This window comes from Toxotes jaculatrix, chromosome 2 (assembly GCF_017976425.1).
Source record: "Toxotes jaculatrix isolate fToxJac2 chromosome 2, fToxJac2.pri, whole genome shotgun sequence".
In the NCBI taxonomy this organism is placed as follows: Eukaryota; Metazoa; Chordata; class Actinopteri; family Toxotidae; genus Toxotes; species Toxotes jaculatrix.
In genome coordinates, this window is record NC_054395.1 from 3,862,399 (window position 1) to 3,880,527 (window position 18,129).

At 41.6% G+C, this 18,129-nt stretch overlaps 1 protein-coding gene across 2 annotated transcripts; it reads right to left on the minus strand.

Annotated features, from left to right (window-relative positions):
* Positions 1-1,844: 1,844 nt before the first annotated feature.
* mfn2 (mitofusin 2) lies at positions 1,845-17,085 on the minus strand. 2 transcript variants are annotated; one of them, XR_005896333.1, is made up of 19 exons: positions 16,738-17,085; positions 13,657-13,838; positions 12,869-13,004; positions 12,583-12,745; positions 12,289-12,413; positions 11,529-11,637; positions 11,214-11,321; positions 10,458-10,611; positions 9,518-9,585; positions 8,589-8,710; positions 8,320-8,446; positions 8,039-8,143; positions 6,881-6,983; positions 6,308-6,528; positions 5,834-5,989; positions 5,295-5,491; positions 4,994-5,128; positions 2,181-4,808; positions 1,845-2,104 (listed from the first exon to the last, which is right to left on the minus strand). XR_005896333.1 is itself a non-coding variant. In XM_041062274.1 (18 exons), the coding sequence occupies exons 2-18, from the start codon at positions 13,832-13,834 to the stop codon at positions 4,739-4,741; spliced, it is 2,277 nt and encodes a 758-aa protein (XP_040918208.1). In that variant the 5' UTR covers positions 13,835-13,838; positions 16,738-17,085; the 3' UTR covers positions 1,845-4,738. The 2 variants fall into 2 exon arrangements, 1 of the variants encoding a protein (XP_040918208.1); XM_041062274.1 differs by having other exon boundaries at positions 1,845-4,808.
* Between the last annotated feature and the right edge of the window lie 1,044 nt (positions 17,086-18,129).

Below are 18,129 nucleotides of genomic sequence, written 5' to 3' on the forward strand. Positions count from 1 at the left end.
CAGTCACATGATCAGCACTCAGCCAATGGCATGAATGCTTGTGTTGTCTGTATTTCAAAATAAGAGCGCCCTATTATTCAAGGGAACTTCTTCTAAGATGTCAAAGCAAACAAATTTTGTCCTCATCATGTGGAAGAGAGTTAGAGAGAAAATAAATGTACACGTTTTCTGCTTCCCTTGTGACTGAAAATGAAAAAAACATGGGTTATTTTTTTAGCTAGAAATGAGGATGGACTGAGGATGGACTTTACCACTGGTGCCTTCTGGTGTTCCATTATTATTATTATGGGGACAGAATTACATGGTTCTTCGCATGAAGCCTCCTTAAAATCTACAATAATCACAAACAAAGGGGCCATGAAACATCATCAGCTTTTGTGAGTTTAAGAAAACTATGAACCGTCTACCTGGATTTGACTGAAGGGGAATATGTTCAGTAGTGAGTGAAATTACTCTGCCCTCTGCTGGACACACGATCCAGTGATGCACACCTCTCAGGAAACTGTGTAATGGTTAATAAAATGTTCTGTGTAAGGTCACAGATAGTGGTGGGATGTAATGTAAGTTTAAGTTCATTTATGGAAGTAATTATACTCTGCTGAGGGGAATTTTGTACTGTAGGGTTCAGTGTTCAGATTTGGAAATTACACTGAATGAACATGTATTTATTTCATATTTCATATTCATTTAGCAGCCTATGTGGACACGTGGGACCAATGAACAGCTCCTCTTCTTGTTAGAAAGCTGTCACATCAGGAATGAGTCTTGATTCTTCCCTCCCCCTTTAGCCTTTGTCCCCTCAGCCAATTGCCTTGTCTTTGTCCTGATTTTAATTTCAGCCTTAGCTGCAAATTTGATGCTATCAAATGTGATATTATTTAAAGGTTATAGTCAAGCAGGAAATGACCAATCACACCTGCAGTATATAGTGTATATTTATATTTATTTATGTTTACTTCTATTTCTATTTCTTGTAGATTTGCTCATTTGCAATCTGGTATTCTTTTTTTTATGCTTATACTATTGTATTTTATATTTTGCTTATTATTATTTGCTTATAACTATCTTATTTTTCTTCATGTGCAACTGAGCTACTGTGACAATTTCCCCTGTGGATCAATAAAGTCTGAGTCAACAACAACAACAACTCACAGACCTCACTGTTCCAAATGCTTCAAATAGAAACTGTTAATAGTGAGGTCTGTGGACAATATGGTTGAGGGATGTTACAGATCTGATGGTCAGGCTCTTTTAATATAGCGCTGTTATCAGGCCTCGTGGAGCTTCCCTCTATATAGTTTAATCAGGGATGACACTAGTTAGCCTTAAATCAGGGGCTTTATTTGAGAAAGACTTCGGCTTTGACCCTTTAATTAGACACATGTATAGGACTAGAGCCCTATAAATAGCAGCGAGCTGCAGACACTGGTGGTGCTGGTGGTTTAATATTCTTCAGCTGAGGTGATCATTGGATCACAGCTGAGAGGTGGAGCCTCAGTATAAATCGTCGTCTTCCTGCTTGAACTTGCTAAGTAGGTTGGTGTGTTCAAGCTCTTTTCGGATGTCAGTTCAAAAAACGAATCGCCCGATTGCTACAATGACTATTCATGTTTTTTGAGACCTCTGATCTTTTCCTCCACTGCTGACAAGGAGCCACATTTTGCACTGGTACACTAAAGGAATGAAAAATCCGGGCAGGCAGCTATGAGAATTACTGCCATGAGCCCAGACGTGCTAGAGACTCTGATATCTGAGAGTGACTGAGACATTGCTGAGAAATTGCTGCTGTAACTTAACATAACTGATGTTCAATACGCTGTAAATAAACGTCTAACACTGCATCTGCACCTTTATTTGATTGATTTATTTAATTTACATACATACATATGTTTTAACAGGTCAACAAACTACAACAATCACTGCATGCAGGTATTTTCACCTTCCTGAAGCCAAACACAATTTGACAGTGTGGTTTTTACATTTTAGGGAAAAACTACTTTTATGTAGAAGAAGGGGGGGGGGGGGGGGGGGGGGGGGGGGAGCAGCTTGGTAAAGTGCATGTCTTTACACTGAATGAAGTGTTGAACGGCAGCTCTCCTGCTCACTTAGCAACACGCAGTCTACGGCTTTATGCTACAGCAAACAGGACTTACAGACAGGTGACAACTTCAAGGAAAAACCAACATAACGGGTCTTAGTGAGGTGCTGGGCCACTATGAGACAGACCAGAGCAGCTTCAGTGCTTCACTGCTGTTGATTCTATGAGTGATGAACATCACAAGGTAGTCCCTCATCTGGTGTTTGGATGAGGGTAGTGGACAGAACTGTCTCAACATGTCACTCCAAAATCCCCCAGAGGTGTTAAACCTGGTTTTAGATGTGGTGACTGTGAAGGTCACAGCATATGCTTCACAACATTGTCACCTGTCTGTACACTGTCCACTCTGATGTGGTTTCCTTCACTCTCAGAATTTTCCCTCTTGTTTCCAATCAGAATTAATAAATTACATTATATACAGATTTGAGGGAAAAAAATAAAAAAAACCAAGAGAATAATTTTATTTGAAAAAATGGGTTTGTTGCTGGGTTTGGCCACTTTAAATACACATCAGATGTAGATGAGATTCCACCCTCTCCCTTTTTTAAGTACAACCATGTGTGGCGTTGGAAGAGGCAGAAAGCAGAGTCAGCTCTGCGGTAACAAAGCCACACATGCATTCAGTGCAAGACACAAATGTTGAGCGAAGTCAGGATTCTGAGATTAACCAGAGATCCACAGATCCACATCCTGATTCCGTTTGATCGTACCTGACATAACTAAGTTCCTTTGAGCTCCACAGCGATTTTTTTTTTTAAAAATCAAAGCTTTTCGCTGCTGAGAACATCCGCTGGAAGGCGTCAGAGCAGATTACTCATATTGATATTTAATGATGTGTGTTAATATTTCTGATAAAGAGTCCCTTAAGTCTGGTTATTAAAGGACAGTGAGCAGGATATGAAGCATTTCACAGTGTTTAAAAATTCATTTCAGTGCTGTTTCTAAATGACCTCTCCAACATATCTTTGTCATTTCTGTACCTCACAGATGACCTATATGTTGATGCCCAACGCTGTCACAAAATCTGGAGGGTGTCCCTAAAAGTGAGAATCCAGAGAAGAAGCTACAACTCTGAATCCGATCTCAGAATTCTGACTTGGAGATAAAGTCGGATCATCAGATTTCAGCTGGCAGCCTCGCCTGAATGATTTAATGGTTTTGCTTATGGTTCCGACTTTCTTTTGCAGCCATGCAGACTAAACATTTAAATAATGAGTTCTGTGATATTTTATATGTTTTCTTCTTGTTGACAAATGCCATGAAAAGACCCAAGCCAACGAAGAATGTCTCCTACTAACAATCTGTGTGTATCCAAAGCCTGATATAAGTTTTTAAAGATTGATGTCTTCAGTAGGAACCAGTGGGCTTGAAGCTGGAAGTCACAGAGAAAGTAGGGAGGTCAGAAAGTGCTGAGAGATGGATTAACACATCGTTGATTTGGCTTTGCACGTGGAATTTGTTGGCAAGAAGAAAAATAGAATAAAACCAGCCTGATGCTTTAAGTGTTTTAAGTTCTCTAATATTTTTCTTGCTTCAGTGTTAAACCTGCTAAAATCTGCTCACTTACTTCACAGCCTAAACAAATGTATCCTCGCAAAAAACAAGATGCATGTTTCCTCCTCTGAGGAATATTAAAGGATAGACATGAGCTCAGAGCTATTCTGCATACAGCGTGAAGTTTAGATGCAATCAGACTGAAGTGCTTGAATAAGCAGCCGCCAGTATGTGTAGTGACTGAACTGCTCTAACAAGTGCTCATGGAATTAAGCTTTAAGAGTGAACAATAACTGATACCATAAGAGAAAGTGTGAACATGTCATTACGATGCATCATAAATAACCACCGACTGAACTGAGATCATTTCTGATTGACAAAAAAAAAAAAAAAAAAAAAAAAAAAAAAAACAAGGCTACAATTTCCAAACTTCAACAGCTGGAAGAATAAATTATTTTGCATGTCTTCAGCTCATTGCATAAACCAACCTACCAACATAAGACACTTTCTTTTTCATTCCCTCATGTGGTCTGCCTGTTATACTTCAGCATGGCACTTGTGTCCAGTGTTCAAAAGGTACAGCAGGTTCCTAAAGTCTGACCTTTGGAAACTGCTGTAGATTTAAAAAAAAAAAAAAAAAAAAAAAAAAAAAAAATTCTACACAATACAATGATAAGTTCAATATGGCAGCATTAACTGGAATTTAAAGAAAAACAGAAGCTGGTATGAGTCACTTAATGCCGATAAGAACGCTTCTGTTCTGGGGTCAGATCTGTCAGCCACGTGGAGACCTCAGGATCAGGAACGTGCTCATAAGATGAGAGCCTCAGGAGATGCACCGAGGGGATGTGTGGGGACCCGATGAGTCACCATGTGAACACAGAGACCTCATCCTGAACCTCATGTCCACGCCTCCATTTGGCAACCACTCAGTGACACCTTCCACTCACAGCTCACATTCTGAACTATCCCTTCTTATTTCTACTCTACTGTTGAGAACATTGTTGATCATTTCTTTCTATTTTCTTGGAAAAAAAAAAAAAAAAAATGCAGACGTGTGTCAACTAGAGGGGGCAAACTTTCAGCAGGTGTACCACATGTTCCCGTGGTATTGCTCAGTCTCTCAGGTGGATGCTCTTGTCTGGTTTACTTGCTGTGGTGCAGGTACTGCTGGGTGAACATGTTGAGCTCGCTGTCCAGCCACCCAGCCTTGTTCCTAACACAGCAAAGCACAGACAAACACAAACGATGTACACATCGATGCGATATCACTGTTTTCAAAACCTCTCTTCGCTTACAGTGATTCACATTGCATTCTGAGCTGCCTCTGCGTTTTTAAAAGTGCGATAGAAATAATCTTGCCTTGAACAGGTAAGCTGAGTGTGTGGAGGGGGTTCTTACCTCAGCAGCTTGGCCTTGCTCTGCAGGCCGTCCAGCAGCTCGATCTTCCTGTTCATGTCGGTGATTTCATCCTCGAGGTTCTGGCGGGTGACATCCACCTGCTGGCAGAGCTGAGCGAACACGCCGGCCAACTCCCTGACAACCGCAGCGGTGACACAAACAGGGTTTAGAAAACATTACAAACAACAAAGAGCTCCCTGGTTCGCATTTAATGAGCCTGAGCTCACAAAATCAAAGTACGATTGCACCGATTAGATGCAAAGTTGTAGTGTGTGTGTGTGTGCTCATTTAATGTGCTCACTGCTGGACTTGGTGGCTGCAGTTGGATCCGGTGTAGCTGACAATGAGCTGCAGCTTCTCAGTGGCGTAGTCCACAAACTGCCTCTTAAAGGCTCTCTCCTTGGCCCTGGTGGTCCAGGTGAGCCGCTCGTAGATGTAGAGAAGCCCGTAGAGACCCACTGACAGGGCAATTAGACGCCAACCTACCGCCTTCCAGATCTGCACATACAACACAGCTTTAGGTCCAATACCTAAACATAGTGCGAATGCAGAAATAACATGGGTGCGTGTGTGTGTGTGTCTCTGTACTTGTATGACTATACACAGGACATTTTGGTGAGTTCTCACAACTTTAAAGGGATGTCTGAGAGTTAAGATTTGGTTTTAGGGTTCAGGTTAGAATTGGGTTTAGGTTAGGGTAAGGGGCCAGGGAATACATTATGTCAATGCATGTCCTCACAAAGATGTAGGTATAATGTGTGTGTGTGTGTGTGTGTGTGTGTGTGTGTGTGTGTGTGTGTGTGTGTGTGTGTGTGTGTGTGTGTGTGTGCGTGTCCTCACCACACCACCAACCACGAGGACGCCCATTGAAGTACGAGAGGTAAGGGAAGCCAGACCTGTCACCATGGAGACCATCAGCTCCTCTTGGGTCATGGAGCTTTGTGGGAATGGAGGCATGCTAGTGCTGACCGGAGTCAGGGCCATGGGCCGAGGGACCTACAGGGAGAGTAAGACAGAACGTCACAGGGGGACCATGGTACAATGTTTCTTTAAAAAAAAAAAAAAAATTTGAAATGATTTAAAAAATGATTTCTGAAAAATTTGTGTTAAAAGGAACTGCTGAATCTGCAGCAATGATAAACCCTCACTGAAAACAGCCAGTGCTCTAGGAGACAAATACAAAATGTTCTTATTTGAGGCCCACTGTGTTTTGAGTCCATTATGGACACCATCTGCCAGGTAAGCAGTTGAAAAATTCATGTGCTTTATGAACACTGGTCTGGGAGAGCGCGGGTATGTCCTTGAACGTGTTACCTGGTCGTTGTAGCCCATGAGGGCCCGCCGGGTGTTCTTGGGCCCTAGGAACCGGTTGACCAGCATGGTCCAGCCCAGAGAGAAGTGGAAGCTGATGTCCTCCTGAAAGTCACTACAAAGCTTGTCACAGGCCAGGTCGTAACTGAGGCTGAAGCACTGACGAGGAACCAGCTTATCTACTTGCTCTCGGACCAGGCTGGGCAGCAGAGGCTTCAGACCCTCTGCAAATACACACGGACAGCAAACAGCTCAGGGTGTGTCCAGCGAATATTATATATTCAGTCATATTTACATTTTAGGCAATTCTCAAAAAAAAAAAATAAAAAAAATACAAATGAATGCATGTTTCAATCATCAGATGTTAGGTCACAGGCTGTGTGTACATGCAAAAGTCATTCATAAATTCTACACATCTACGCATGCAGTCACAGTAAACACTCCATGCATAGCATGCATGTGGCCAGGAGCATTACACTCGCAGTACATTTAAGCTCATTAAAGCACGTTAGAACCTGTGAAGTGACAACAATAGACAGAATGTTTGTGCTCAGGTGTAAAGAGAAGGAGTGTTACCGATCATGTCAGTCTGTGTTGCCTGCAGGGCACTGGTGATGGACGTGGAGCACCTCTCTGACATGTTCTTGCCTAAACCCTCTTCTATGTGCCGATGAAGCTCCTAGAGACAAAAGAAAACAAAAAAACAACCCCAACATGAAAGAGTAAAAAAAAAAAAAAAAGAAAAAACAACACACACACAACTGCTGCTGTTTAGTTTCCTCATATATGTGTACATCTACTCTACTGCTGAGTCAGAACTGCTGGATCACTGAGCCAGAAGACACTAAAATCACAGACTACATGAAATCAACATTTCTGTTCACTGATGCCTCGTCACTCAAACCTGACAGACGTTATTGACTGTGCAAATGTTCTAAAAGTCAAGTTATGTGATGGACAAGAGTCTAAACAAGTGCCTAAAACTTTTGCCCAGTACTATATGACAAATTTGAATGACATCACATGCCTTTATTAGCCTAATAACAATGGATATAATGTATTTAATAATCGCCAGGTTCTTTGTATCAAACATACTAAACATCCTTCTGTCGGGTTCAGGTTTTATTTGGCCTCTGTGCTCATCAAATAAGATTGCAGATTTGAAACGAGTACATCATGACACAGTCTGGACTGCTCTTACATAACACGGATTACATGGGCTTTATGCAGGTTTCAGTGAGCCAGCGGGAGGCCAGGGATGAGCGTTACTCAGTGCTGCGTGTAGATACCACACTGACAGAGATGCAGAAGAGTGGAAGAGATTTCTGAGTGATCCTGTCGGAAGCAGGAACCTTTCAGGATGCACGCACAGCAGAGTCGTCACATTCACATTCAGGATTACAGTTTTATCCCGTTTTGTCTCACATTGTCGTATTTTGCACTGCTATAAAAATGTGACCCATTTAGGAGGTGGTCAAAACACAAGAAGAAAAGACTATCAACAGCTAAATGCTCTGAGCGGGACAGACCAGGCCTAAGAGACTGAGAGAGGAGACAACATCAGGTCCAGACAATTAGTGGGCAGATCTGCGTAGGAAATATTTCGGTGTTTATGGTTGTGCACATTTGTCTGAGGTGTGATCAGTGGTGTTAGGCTTCATCCTGGCCTGCCCAGTGAAGTTCACCACATTAAGAGAGACAACGAATTCTGTTATATCTGTGTGTTAAACTCACATTCTTGTAGACTTTGAGCACCACCGATGAAGGGTGGAAGTCCATGTGGAAGTCATCCACCAGCACGTGAAGCTTTCTGATCTCCTCTGCCATGGCATTAGACACCTGGACGAGCAGAGAGCGGGGTGAAAACTACTTCTTGTTTGAAACGCTCGCTTCAGTTTCCCCCTCTGTTAGGACGCAAACTGACGCAGGGAAATCTGCGCCTGCTTCTTTCGTGACACATGTTGAACTGATAGAAGCAGAAAGCAGGTATGCTATGATGTCATGTTGGGGTTCACCTGTCTCTCCACCTCCTCAGTGATCTTCTTGATCTTGGCCTTACAGTCCATGGTCAACAGGTCCAGCTGCTTATCTATAAACTCCAATCGGTCCTGACGGTCCTCTTTGGTCTCAAGGCAGTAGACCCTAAACACCACCAAACCCACACACACACACACAATTAACTGACACTCCTGCAGTCCAGATGGTATACAACAATGTAACAAAGGTAACTCAGTCTCCAGTTTTTGGTTCACATACAGTCTCATCCATGGAATACTGGACTCACCTCTGCTCTTGAGCAGAAATGTGTACAGAATCCATAATGTGGCGCAGGGCTTCAGAGATCTGCTTGGCCCTCACTGTGTGCTGCTCAAACTTGGTCTTCACCGCTGACTGTGAGATGCACTCCTACACACAGCAGATCACATCAGCACACAGGCCAACAAACCAGACAACCCAAGAACAATAGCTGGAACAAGGCATGAATTACCGGATACGTCACTACTCCAAGTGTAGCTGTATGGAAGTTTTTATTGGAGTTTATTATTTGTAATCCACAGAAGACAATTCACAAATGTATATCAAGCGGCACCAATATTTCTCTATCCCCAAATGTATTTAAAAAAAAAAAAATCTGTGTTAAACTCTGTTTTAATTATTAATGTATTTTAATTTCACATAAAAAGTAAAGAGATATTTATGCAGTTATGGATCCAATCGTACATGTGAAACAGGTTTTGCACAGTTGTTGATTGCTTCCTGTTAATTTGTCGGCCATGTGTCTTTGTGACTTCCCTTCTATTTGTTTGCACATTTTTGTCCAGTTTGTACTGCAGCTGTTTCCGAGAAAAAAACCCATGAATGTGAGGTGCAGTTACTAGCTACACCACCTGGTAGCGACACTCCTTCACATAAGCCAGGGGTGTCCAAACTGTTCCACAAAGGGCCGGTGTGGCTGCAGGTTTTTGTTCCAACCAATGAAGAGCACACAGTTTGACCAATCAACTGTCTGAAGACTGAGATCAGTTGATTAAATGAGTCAAGTCTGGTGTGCTGCTGCTTGGTTGGAACAAAAACCTGCAGCCACACCGGCCCTTTGTGGAACAGTTTGGACACCCCTGACATAAGCTGACAGAACTACATGCTCTAACTACACATTTATGGCTTCAAATTCAAAAATGTTTTTTCTAGTAGTAGCAGAAATGAGGATCTTACCTCGAATCGCCTCTCAAAGTTCTGAAACTCAAACATTCTGGCTTGAAATCCCTCTGCAAGAGCTCCACCTGAAAGAGATGAGCAAATGTACAACAAAACCAAATTTTTCAAAATGCCAAGATTACAGGAATTTAAATACTGAGACCAAAAATCTTTTAGATATCTGTGAGAAATAAATGTTTCTCCAAAAAAACCCTTTACATGTAAACACAGGCAGCTGTACAATTACTGATTGTGTAAATAAAAAAAAGCCAAAAATGGGGAACATTTTGTTAATTCAGGAACAATTTTATCAATAATATGTAAACAAGGTCAAATCTAACCAAACATCTGACATCAGTTCTCTGCACATCAATTTTGTTCTGGCATTTTGGTGGGTACCGGTCTTTAATTAAATATAATACTGTATCAACCAGTAACGCCTGTTCACCTCTAGTGTTACTCTAGTTCATAATTAACCACAGCTTCATAAAATAAAACTGACTCATCAGTGGGAATATGAACCTGAATTATTTCTAACTCTATCAGCCAATTTTCCTGATTCCACATTCTGTGATTTCTGTGTATACACAAATAAATGAACTAGTCAGTGGACGAAAATTCTGAGGATTTGATCATATAATTGTATCATTTTATAAAACATCTGCTGTTCATGTTTTAAAACAATTCTAAAATGTATAGTTTTTGGAATGGAAAGTTTTGTTTAGTGTAGTTCAGTAGTTTCATCTCATGTAAGGCATATGAGTGCAGCACTGCATTGAAAATCAGTTATTTTACATAAGATGAGTGCATTTGCAATACAGATGTTGGAAAGATATTGTTATTCATTTTTGTGATATTGTTTTCCAACCATATCACCCAGTCCAGATTACATGGCTTTTCCAGGTTTTTTCATGACCCTACGAATCCTGTCAAATTCCACACTGACAACCATTCCCACCTGCTTCAGGCATTCCCTGAGCCTTCTGCACTCGAGCCTGGAGCACTTCCTTGGCAGAGACGAAGAAGATCCGGTCACTGGCCTGGGTACGGTCCACCACAGCCAGCTCATCCACCAGGAAATTGGTGCAGCGGTCCATATGCTGCCTACGAACCTAACACAGCAACAGCACACTTATTGAACATGAAAGTAATGGAGGGGTGGGGGACTAACCACAAAGGGACAGAGCTTCTTTACTGACAGTGCTGTGAGCCTCTTTTCTGGACAACAGCAGAAGAAGCAGCGCAAAGAAGCACACTGTAGCTTAGATCAGGAGTACTTTAGCTGACCGCAAGTTTCTTTTTTTTTTTTAGAGAAAATTATGCTTAGAATTTAGAATTTTCTCTGGAAAATGCTCAACAAGACAAGACAGTCTGCTCTATCAGCTGATTCCCAAACCAAAACTGAAAACACACATCAGACACAGAGCCTGGCAAATATTAGAAATATTCAGTCAACAGCCATGAACACACAGTAACACCGTGAGCTGACTTACTTGCGATATCCCTCTTGGGAGAGCGAACAGTTTGCACTCATTACTTTTCAGATTGGTGCCATTTTAGGCGTAAAAATAACGTCATGCTGCTCTCCTCATCATTTTGGCCCAGACACCTGTTTATATAGTCAGAGTACTCTGAGTGCACTCTTTTTGTGTAAACAGTGTCAGTCAGATTTATTTGCCTTGTTAATATTGAACAATTTCACAGACGTACTGACCTCCTCCATGTATTCAGGTTCTGAGGCTGAGGCATCCCAGCGGTTGTTGAGGATGAAAACGTTGGGACTAGAGAGCCGCTCATTGACCTTGTGAAAAAAGGACTTCTCCTGTAGAAAGACATAGTGGAACATACCATTACAACATCAGCATTGCACATTTTTAAAAAACAATCCTGCAGACTGTATCATCATAAAACCATCCACTCACTTCTAAAGTTGTCTGACTCTAACTACAGATTCTTCACAGATCATCTGCTCTCTTTAAACACTTTACACAACCCTCTCAGGATGAAAAGCACAGCTGTCAAGTCTCACCGTCTGCATCAGTGTGGACTCAGAGTTCGCCACCAGAACAAACACATCAGCATCCAGGCAGAACTTGTCAATCCAGCTGTCCAGCTCTGTGGTGACGTCGATCCCTGGGCTGGAGGGAGAAACAGGTAGCAGAACGAGTGAGACGGTCAGTCCTCTGCTAAATGATCATGTCGGCTTTTAGGTGAGAAATATTTACAAACACAGGAGTATCTGTGTTTTTCCAAGTCAGTTTAAAGGTGTGTTCCGACCAAAAATGTTGGTGGAGGAAATAAAAGTTGCTAAGGTATGTGGCATCTATGGAGGCAAGCCCCTCTTTCCTTTTCCAAAAGGAGTGCTCACATTGGCTGTTAAGGGTGAAAATTTGCAGATTGTGAAATACTCCAAAAAACAGTCGAGCAGCTGTATTCACACGAGGAACACAAAAAAATTCAACACAACATGACACTTTAACCATGGATACCACTACACACAGACCAAAAGAAGAGGAATGCAATGAAGAAGATACATGTTAAATGTAAAGAGATCAATGTCCATAACCGCGATACCGATAATACTGTAGTAATATTATAGTATAATACAGTTTTGCAACTTTTATCATACAATTATAAGCATAGTGCAGCAACAGCATACACATACCAGCTTAGCAGTAGTCATTTGTTTTACATGCAACATTCTACCTTTTGCCACAAGCACAGTTCACGTTTCAAACGGGTGATTGTAATTGAATTTGTTGATTAATTAGTATTAACTTGTGTCTGACCTGTCCACCAACACCAGATCGTCCCTGAGCAGAGCACACTTGGCTTTGGGCCACATGACGCAAACCAAGCTGCCAGCGTCTAGGTCCTCATCCTGGTGAAGAGCGTGGGCCAGCTGGTTCACCGTCTGGAAACACACGTGCATCAGCATCAGCTGAGTTTACACACATGGCAAAAACAGCACTCCACTTCCACAGACTGAGGTTATGGAGAGTGGAGACAAGGTGTTTTGAAATGGGAACAGTTCTCCCAGCATGTCTTGGTGCACGTAAAGGCTCTCATTAAGTTCTGCTTACCTTGATGCTCTTCCTCTCCTCAGAGCCTTCAGTGAGGAGGAAAGCCTCATTACCATCGGTGCCCTCCACCCTCAGGAAGCAGTTTGTGGTGTGTCCTATTCCAGATGGCAGCACCTTATCGCATAGCATTGCATTGATCACTGAGCTCTTCCCATTACTGGTCCTGTTGAACAAACAAAGAGCCTGTCAGCAACAGATTTTGTTCTGGCTACACAGAACTGGATTTAAATAAAAGAAGCTTTAAAACTAGAGAGAGAGAGAGAGAGTGAGAAACAGATATATGTACCTCCCAAAGAAGACAACCTTCATATGCCTGCGGGCGAGCACTTCTCCGATCCCTGCCACCTTGGCAAGGTAACCCCGCACCTCCTGGACCTGTTCCTCTGTGGTGACCGGGTCCAGCTCATCATTTTTGTAAGTATCTAAAATGTGGAGGTCATCAAGACAGTAGTAGTCAATCAATCCTGTCACACTTGAAGTTTCTATTAACAGCCGCTTTATTATCCTGGTTGTATGATACAGACTACATCATATATGGCATGCTTTAAGACCTATGGGTTGGTGCTAGGTGTAGCATTATTCTCAATACCAAGGGCTGTCTGTATAATACCATCTATGTCAGATGCCAAAGTGCTGCATGTATTTCCTTCCTCAGAAAACATTTCCAAAGACATTTTTTTTTAATAATTTGAAAGCTTCACTGTTTATATCCAAGTTCGCACACGATAATTGTTCTTCCTCCCTGCCATTGTTGGTGCACTGACTTGTTTCTGGTCCATGTCACCGCCACAGACTGTTGATAAGCGGAATAAGTTGTGTGAAAGTGCTTCAATGAAGTAAAATGGCAACAGACGTGAAAACCAAGTTGAAAAAAATAAGCTAAAACCACCAGCAAGAAAATACATTGCATTACCCAAAGTACACTGGTGCGCAAGAACATTCTTGTGCAAAACAAACAAAACAGGGAACCGCTCAAGAGAACATTACTCCATAGAGCCACTAGTGGTCAAAAGAATGTGTTGAAGGGGCACATGTCTGAAAGGGCTACGGAGCAAAAAGCAGGTGGGTTGGTACCTTCCAGAAAAGAGGCGCTCTCCTTGATGTAGGCCCCCAGCTGTTCAAAGATCCCGTTGATCTTCTTCTTTGCTGTGACAAAGTGCTTGAGCGGCGATGCGTTCACTTCCGCCATCAGTCTCTTATCCTTCTTGCCGTGGACTGCGTTGGTGTTGGGTCGTGGGAAAACCAGAGACATGGCACTGGACAGAGAAAAAAAAAACACCAGAAACACTCTTTATAAGCACGTCTGGCAAAAGATTCACTGAAATCCACCTGTAGAAAATGAGACACAAAATGGGACACAGATACTTGTGGCAGGGGTAGTACAAATCTTAAATACCTTCACCTTGTCACTGTAGAAATGGATTGACAAACTATAGCCCACAGCCCATGTGCAGCCCAATCCCCTCATTTAAATGGCTTCTGACTTACTACTCAGTCCAAGCCCAAAGGGGGCTGGGGGTACACATGCAAAGCAACGTGCTGGGAAACCTACTGTAACTGCTCATATTGTGTGTGTGTGTGTGTGTTTTTGTCTGGTTTTTATTCTTACTATTATTTTTGGGATCCAGTGCTAACAGTGGTACTGCAGCGTGAACCGTAAAACTTCCGCAAGTGAAATTTTCAGGGGAGGTATAGAATGGTGCACACACGTCAGACACCAAAAATGACATGTGTCCACCAGCAGGTGCTGCTATAACCAAGGTAAGGCTGTTTTGGCCAGTGACTCCCACATTTCACATCAAACATTCAAAATCCTTACATGCACGTGTTCCGTGCATTGAGCTGAATCTTGCGATATAGGCCAGGCTCATTTCAGCTTTTTTCAAGGTCCTTCGAGGCTGTGAGTCTGCACGAAACGTTACACATAGAACCTATGGACTCTCATGACCAAACTCACCAAACATATTAAAACTGTTTTAAGTTATAAAGGAACAACTTCCTGTAGGTTACAGTCAAAACAGGAAGTGTTACATATCTTCCCAACACCAGCTCCCATTAACATGAAACTTGGCTCAGTAGTTTCCCATGTTCCACTGAGGCTCTGTGCACAATTTGGCACCAATCAGCTACTAACTGACACTGTCTTTATTTTTTATTTAATTAAATTTTTTTTTTTTTTTACAAAATCACAAAATATTTTATAATAGTTTTCCCATAATAGGCCGTAAATGTGATTTGCATGCAAAATCTGCACAGATCATCTGATCATAAATTATTCAAAGAGTTTTGGTACAAACAGGTAGATAATTTCACTCTGTTTCAACTTAGGTGGGCCACCCACCTCAGTCAGTGGGAAACACTGTTGTCTGGAGCTAATATGAGGCTTCAGCAGTCTGACTCAATTTGTTTACCTCAGACTGCTGAAGTCCCATGTTGGTTTCAGATAAACTTCAGAATAAACATGCACTGTTTCAACCATGGGTCTGCTCTGGAGTAGTTCTATTCTCTGAGATGTAAAAGTTTTTTGTACAAAATGTAAGAGCCTTGTTAGACCTGAGTAGTTGCAAGAATCACTTTTTTAGTTTCTGTTAATATACATTTAGCATTGACTTTTTTTGGCAAATGTGTGGCAGGAACTCTGCACACATTTCAAACTCTGAAGGAAATTATTTCCAGTTTCCCAAATGCCAACATTTCTGTGAAAACAGAGAAATGTTGTATGTAGCTGTGCTCGCATGTTCTGAAAAGATTTGGCTGTCATTGAGAAGGCCATGAACCTGATCCCAAAGTCTTTCTATGTTGATGTGGAAGAAGTACAAAAGCACATGCAGTTGGAACTTATTGAAATTCAAAGTTATGATACCCTCTCAAGACTGCCAGGGTTCTACAGGGGCCTGGAAAAGACCTAGTGAGGTACCAAGCCAAAAATAATGCTCAGTTTTATTTGTTTTATTTACAACATGTGAGCAAACATCTGCTCTGTTGATATTTACTGCAGACTAAAATTTAATGAATAAAGTCATCTTACTGTAAAAAAAAAAAAAAAAAAAAATTAACTCACTGAAATGAAAAGGCTCACAGCCCAGGACTAAATAGCTTATATCTAAATGTGGCCCCCAGTGTGAAAGGTTCCCCTGGCTTCACTTCTCCATAAAATCAATGCAATGTGTAGAAACAGAAACCAAAAGAAGCACAGATGAAAGATGATAAATGACAAACCAGCCTAAACTGTTCATGCACAAACCCTGGCTAACAGGATTCAAAGACACAATATGACCTGAAACAACAGCTTAATAATAATAATGTTATAACTTTACCAGCTGTTTGTGTGGTAACATGACATATATTTTAGTATTTTGTTAGCTTTTCGTCTTGGCTTCCTCCTCAGGAATCTGCATGAAATGAGTCCTGCAGGTTCTTTGGGAATTCATTGTGAACAGACACAAACACTGAATGGACAAAATAATAGGAACGCCTTACATTATAGTCCAACACAAAGAACACTACAAACTGCGGGCTCGGAAATTCTAATTATCACATCATCAGTTTCCCAACTCGGTGTCAACATAAAAACTTAACTTCGTAAGGAAATCTTTTCTAAAGCAGTAACATTATTAAGTGTACGTGTGTTCGACCATGTCCACCGCCGCCTGTCTGGTGAAGGCCATTACTACGCTGTGACCTTTCACACAGTTTGAAGGTAACACTGTAGCCATGGTGTACATGTCTTATTTTACCCTTTTAAAAACCGGATAATGCACTACATATAACAACACAAACTCCGACTCAGAAACATGCAGCTAATATCTATTAAGCTAGATAAAGAGCAGAGCAGCGTAAGACAGTCTTTGCTAAGCTACATGTCATTATGCTGCCTAACGTTACGCCCCTTACGTTACATATTTACTAACTTAAGTCTCTTAAATCAGTCAAATGTCCACCAGTCTTTGTCCTTGTCTGATTAGGCAATTTTGGTGTAACTTACTTAGAGCGACCTGACGTGACAGCGCGTGAAGTGGGGACAAACCCATGCTAAAATTACAAGCTACCTAGCCTTAGTGAAGTTCACTTTAGGTTCCCAGCAAACGTTAGGAACTACAGCTAGCTTAGCGAGTAACAGACTGTTAAATATATAAATTCAGTTTAGTGACTCACCGCGGATGGGGTCGTTCTTCACAAATACTCCTCTTGCATCCTGGCCCCGAGGCTTTTCAAATATCCACAAGCTAACTAGCTACTAAACGTTTCTGCGTGACTAAACGTTGGTAATTAGCGTTATCTGTGCTAAATGGAGGGGGCGTCACTGGAATGTTTCAAGCTAGAGCTGTTTTCTCTTCTTATTTAGCAGCGCTGCCAATGATTTGGACAGAGTGAGTTTGACAGAAATCCCAGCAGCTGTTAAGAAATGTATTCCAGATTGGTTGTTTTCGCTGGTTACCAAACAGCATGTCGTCCCCACAGCACAATACACTGCCGCTGCTGTCACATCACAGCCGCCACCTCCTCCTCTTCCTCCTTCTTCTTCTTCTTCGTTTTAATGGCGAATTGCAACTGGTTGGAGCACCATCGCCACCTACTGCTGTGTCAAACAGTTCTCATTTGCTTGCCATTGGTCTTCTATCTTTGAAGATAAGTGAAGATACATTTGAAATAATCAATCCCAAATTTTTGGATTATTATTTAAGATTATTTTAAGAACCACGCGTTTAATCCTTTTTTTGTTGCAAGTGATTATTTATTAAGTGTATCTCATTTACATAGTCTGGGAAAAAAAAAAAACATTCTCCACACCTGTTTGATTGCAGGTGACACAGTTTTCATTTGTCACTCAGACCCTCAACTCCAGAATATAAAATGCACAATCGTTTTTTTTTTTAGTTTTTAGATCCATTAATAAATATACATTTATTCATTGTCCATACATTTCATGTAGAACTGCGTTCACATACGCAAGCAAATTGATTGTATTTGTCTTTGAATGTACATAATCCAAGAACATCTATCCAAATAACGCAGTTGGTTATCTATTTTCCGTCCTATTTTTTATGTATGGACTTCTGACTGTTTCTACGTTTTACATCATTTGTAAGAGCAAGACAAGGAAAAAGCTAGAGATGATCAGCGTGATTACATAGACTGTGGTGACAGTGGGAACCATGGCACTGGAGATTCTGATGACACTGAGAATGACAAAGATGAAGAAAACAACAAAAGTAACAACTCTGAACCCTGAGATAAAGATGGCACGAGTGATAAGGATGGAGATGGTCACTTACTCAGTTTTAAGAAAACAATACTGTAATGTGACAGGACACACCATCCTGAGTCTTTCCTTTTTACTGTAGCATGTGTTTGTTTTTGCTCTCTGCAACAAGGGTGAGTGTGTCTTCTGTGTGTTTTGGTGGAGGTTCAACTGAGCAGAACACAGGGGAGAAAGAGGAGTGCCGCAACCCAGGACTGAGGACAGCTTCTGTGTTACCACTGTGAAGCCACAAGTGCTGCACTGGCGGGCAGTGCCGAAAAAGGGTGAAGATAGTCATCTCTGCT

What these genes read in the sequence shown, in the direction of transcription:
- mfn2 (XM_041062274.1), bottom strand. Translation starts at nt 13,834, where the DNA reads ATGTCTCTGGTTTTCCCACGACCCAACACCAACGCAGTCCACGGCAAG. An exon ending in GAGCGCCTCTTTTCTGGAAG is followed by an intron (nt 13,005 to 13,656) that starts GTACCAACCCAC and finishes TCCACATTTTAG; the next exon opens with ATACTTACAAAAATGATGAG. An exon ending in AACACAGACTGACATGATCG is followed by an intron (nt 6,529 to 6,880) that starts GTAACACTCCTT and finishes GTGTATTTGCAG; the next exon opens with AGGGTCTGAAGCCTCTGCTG.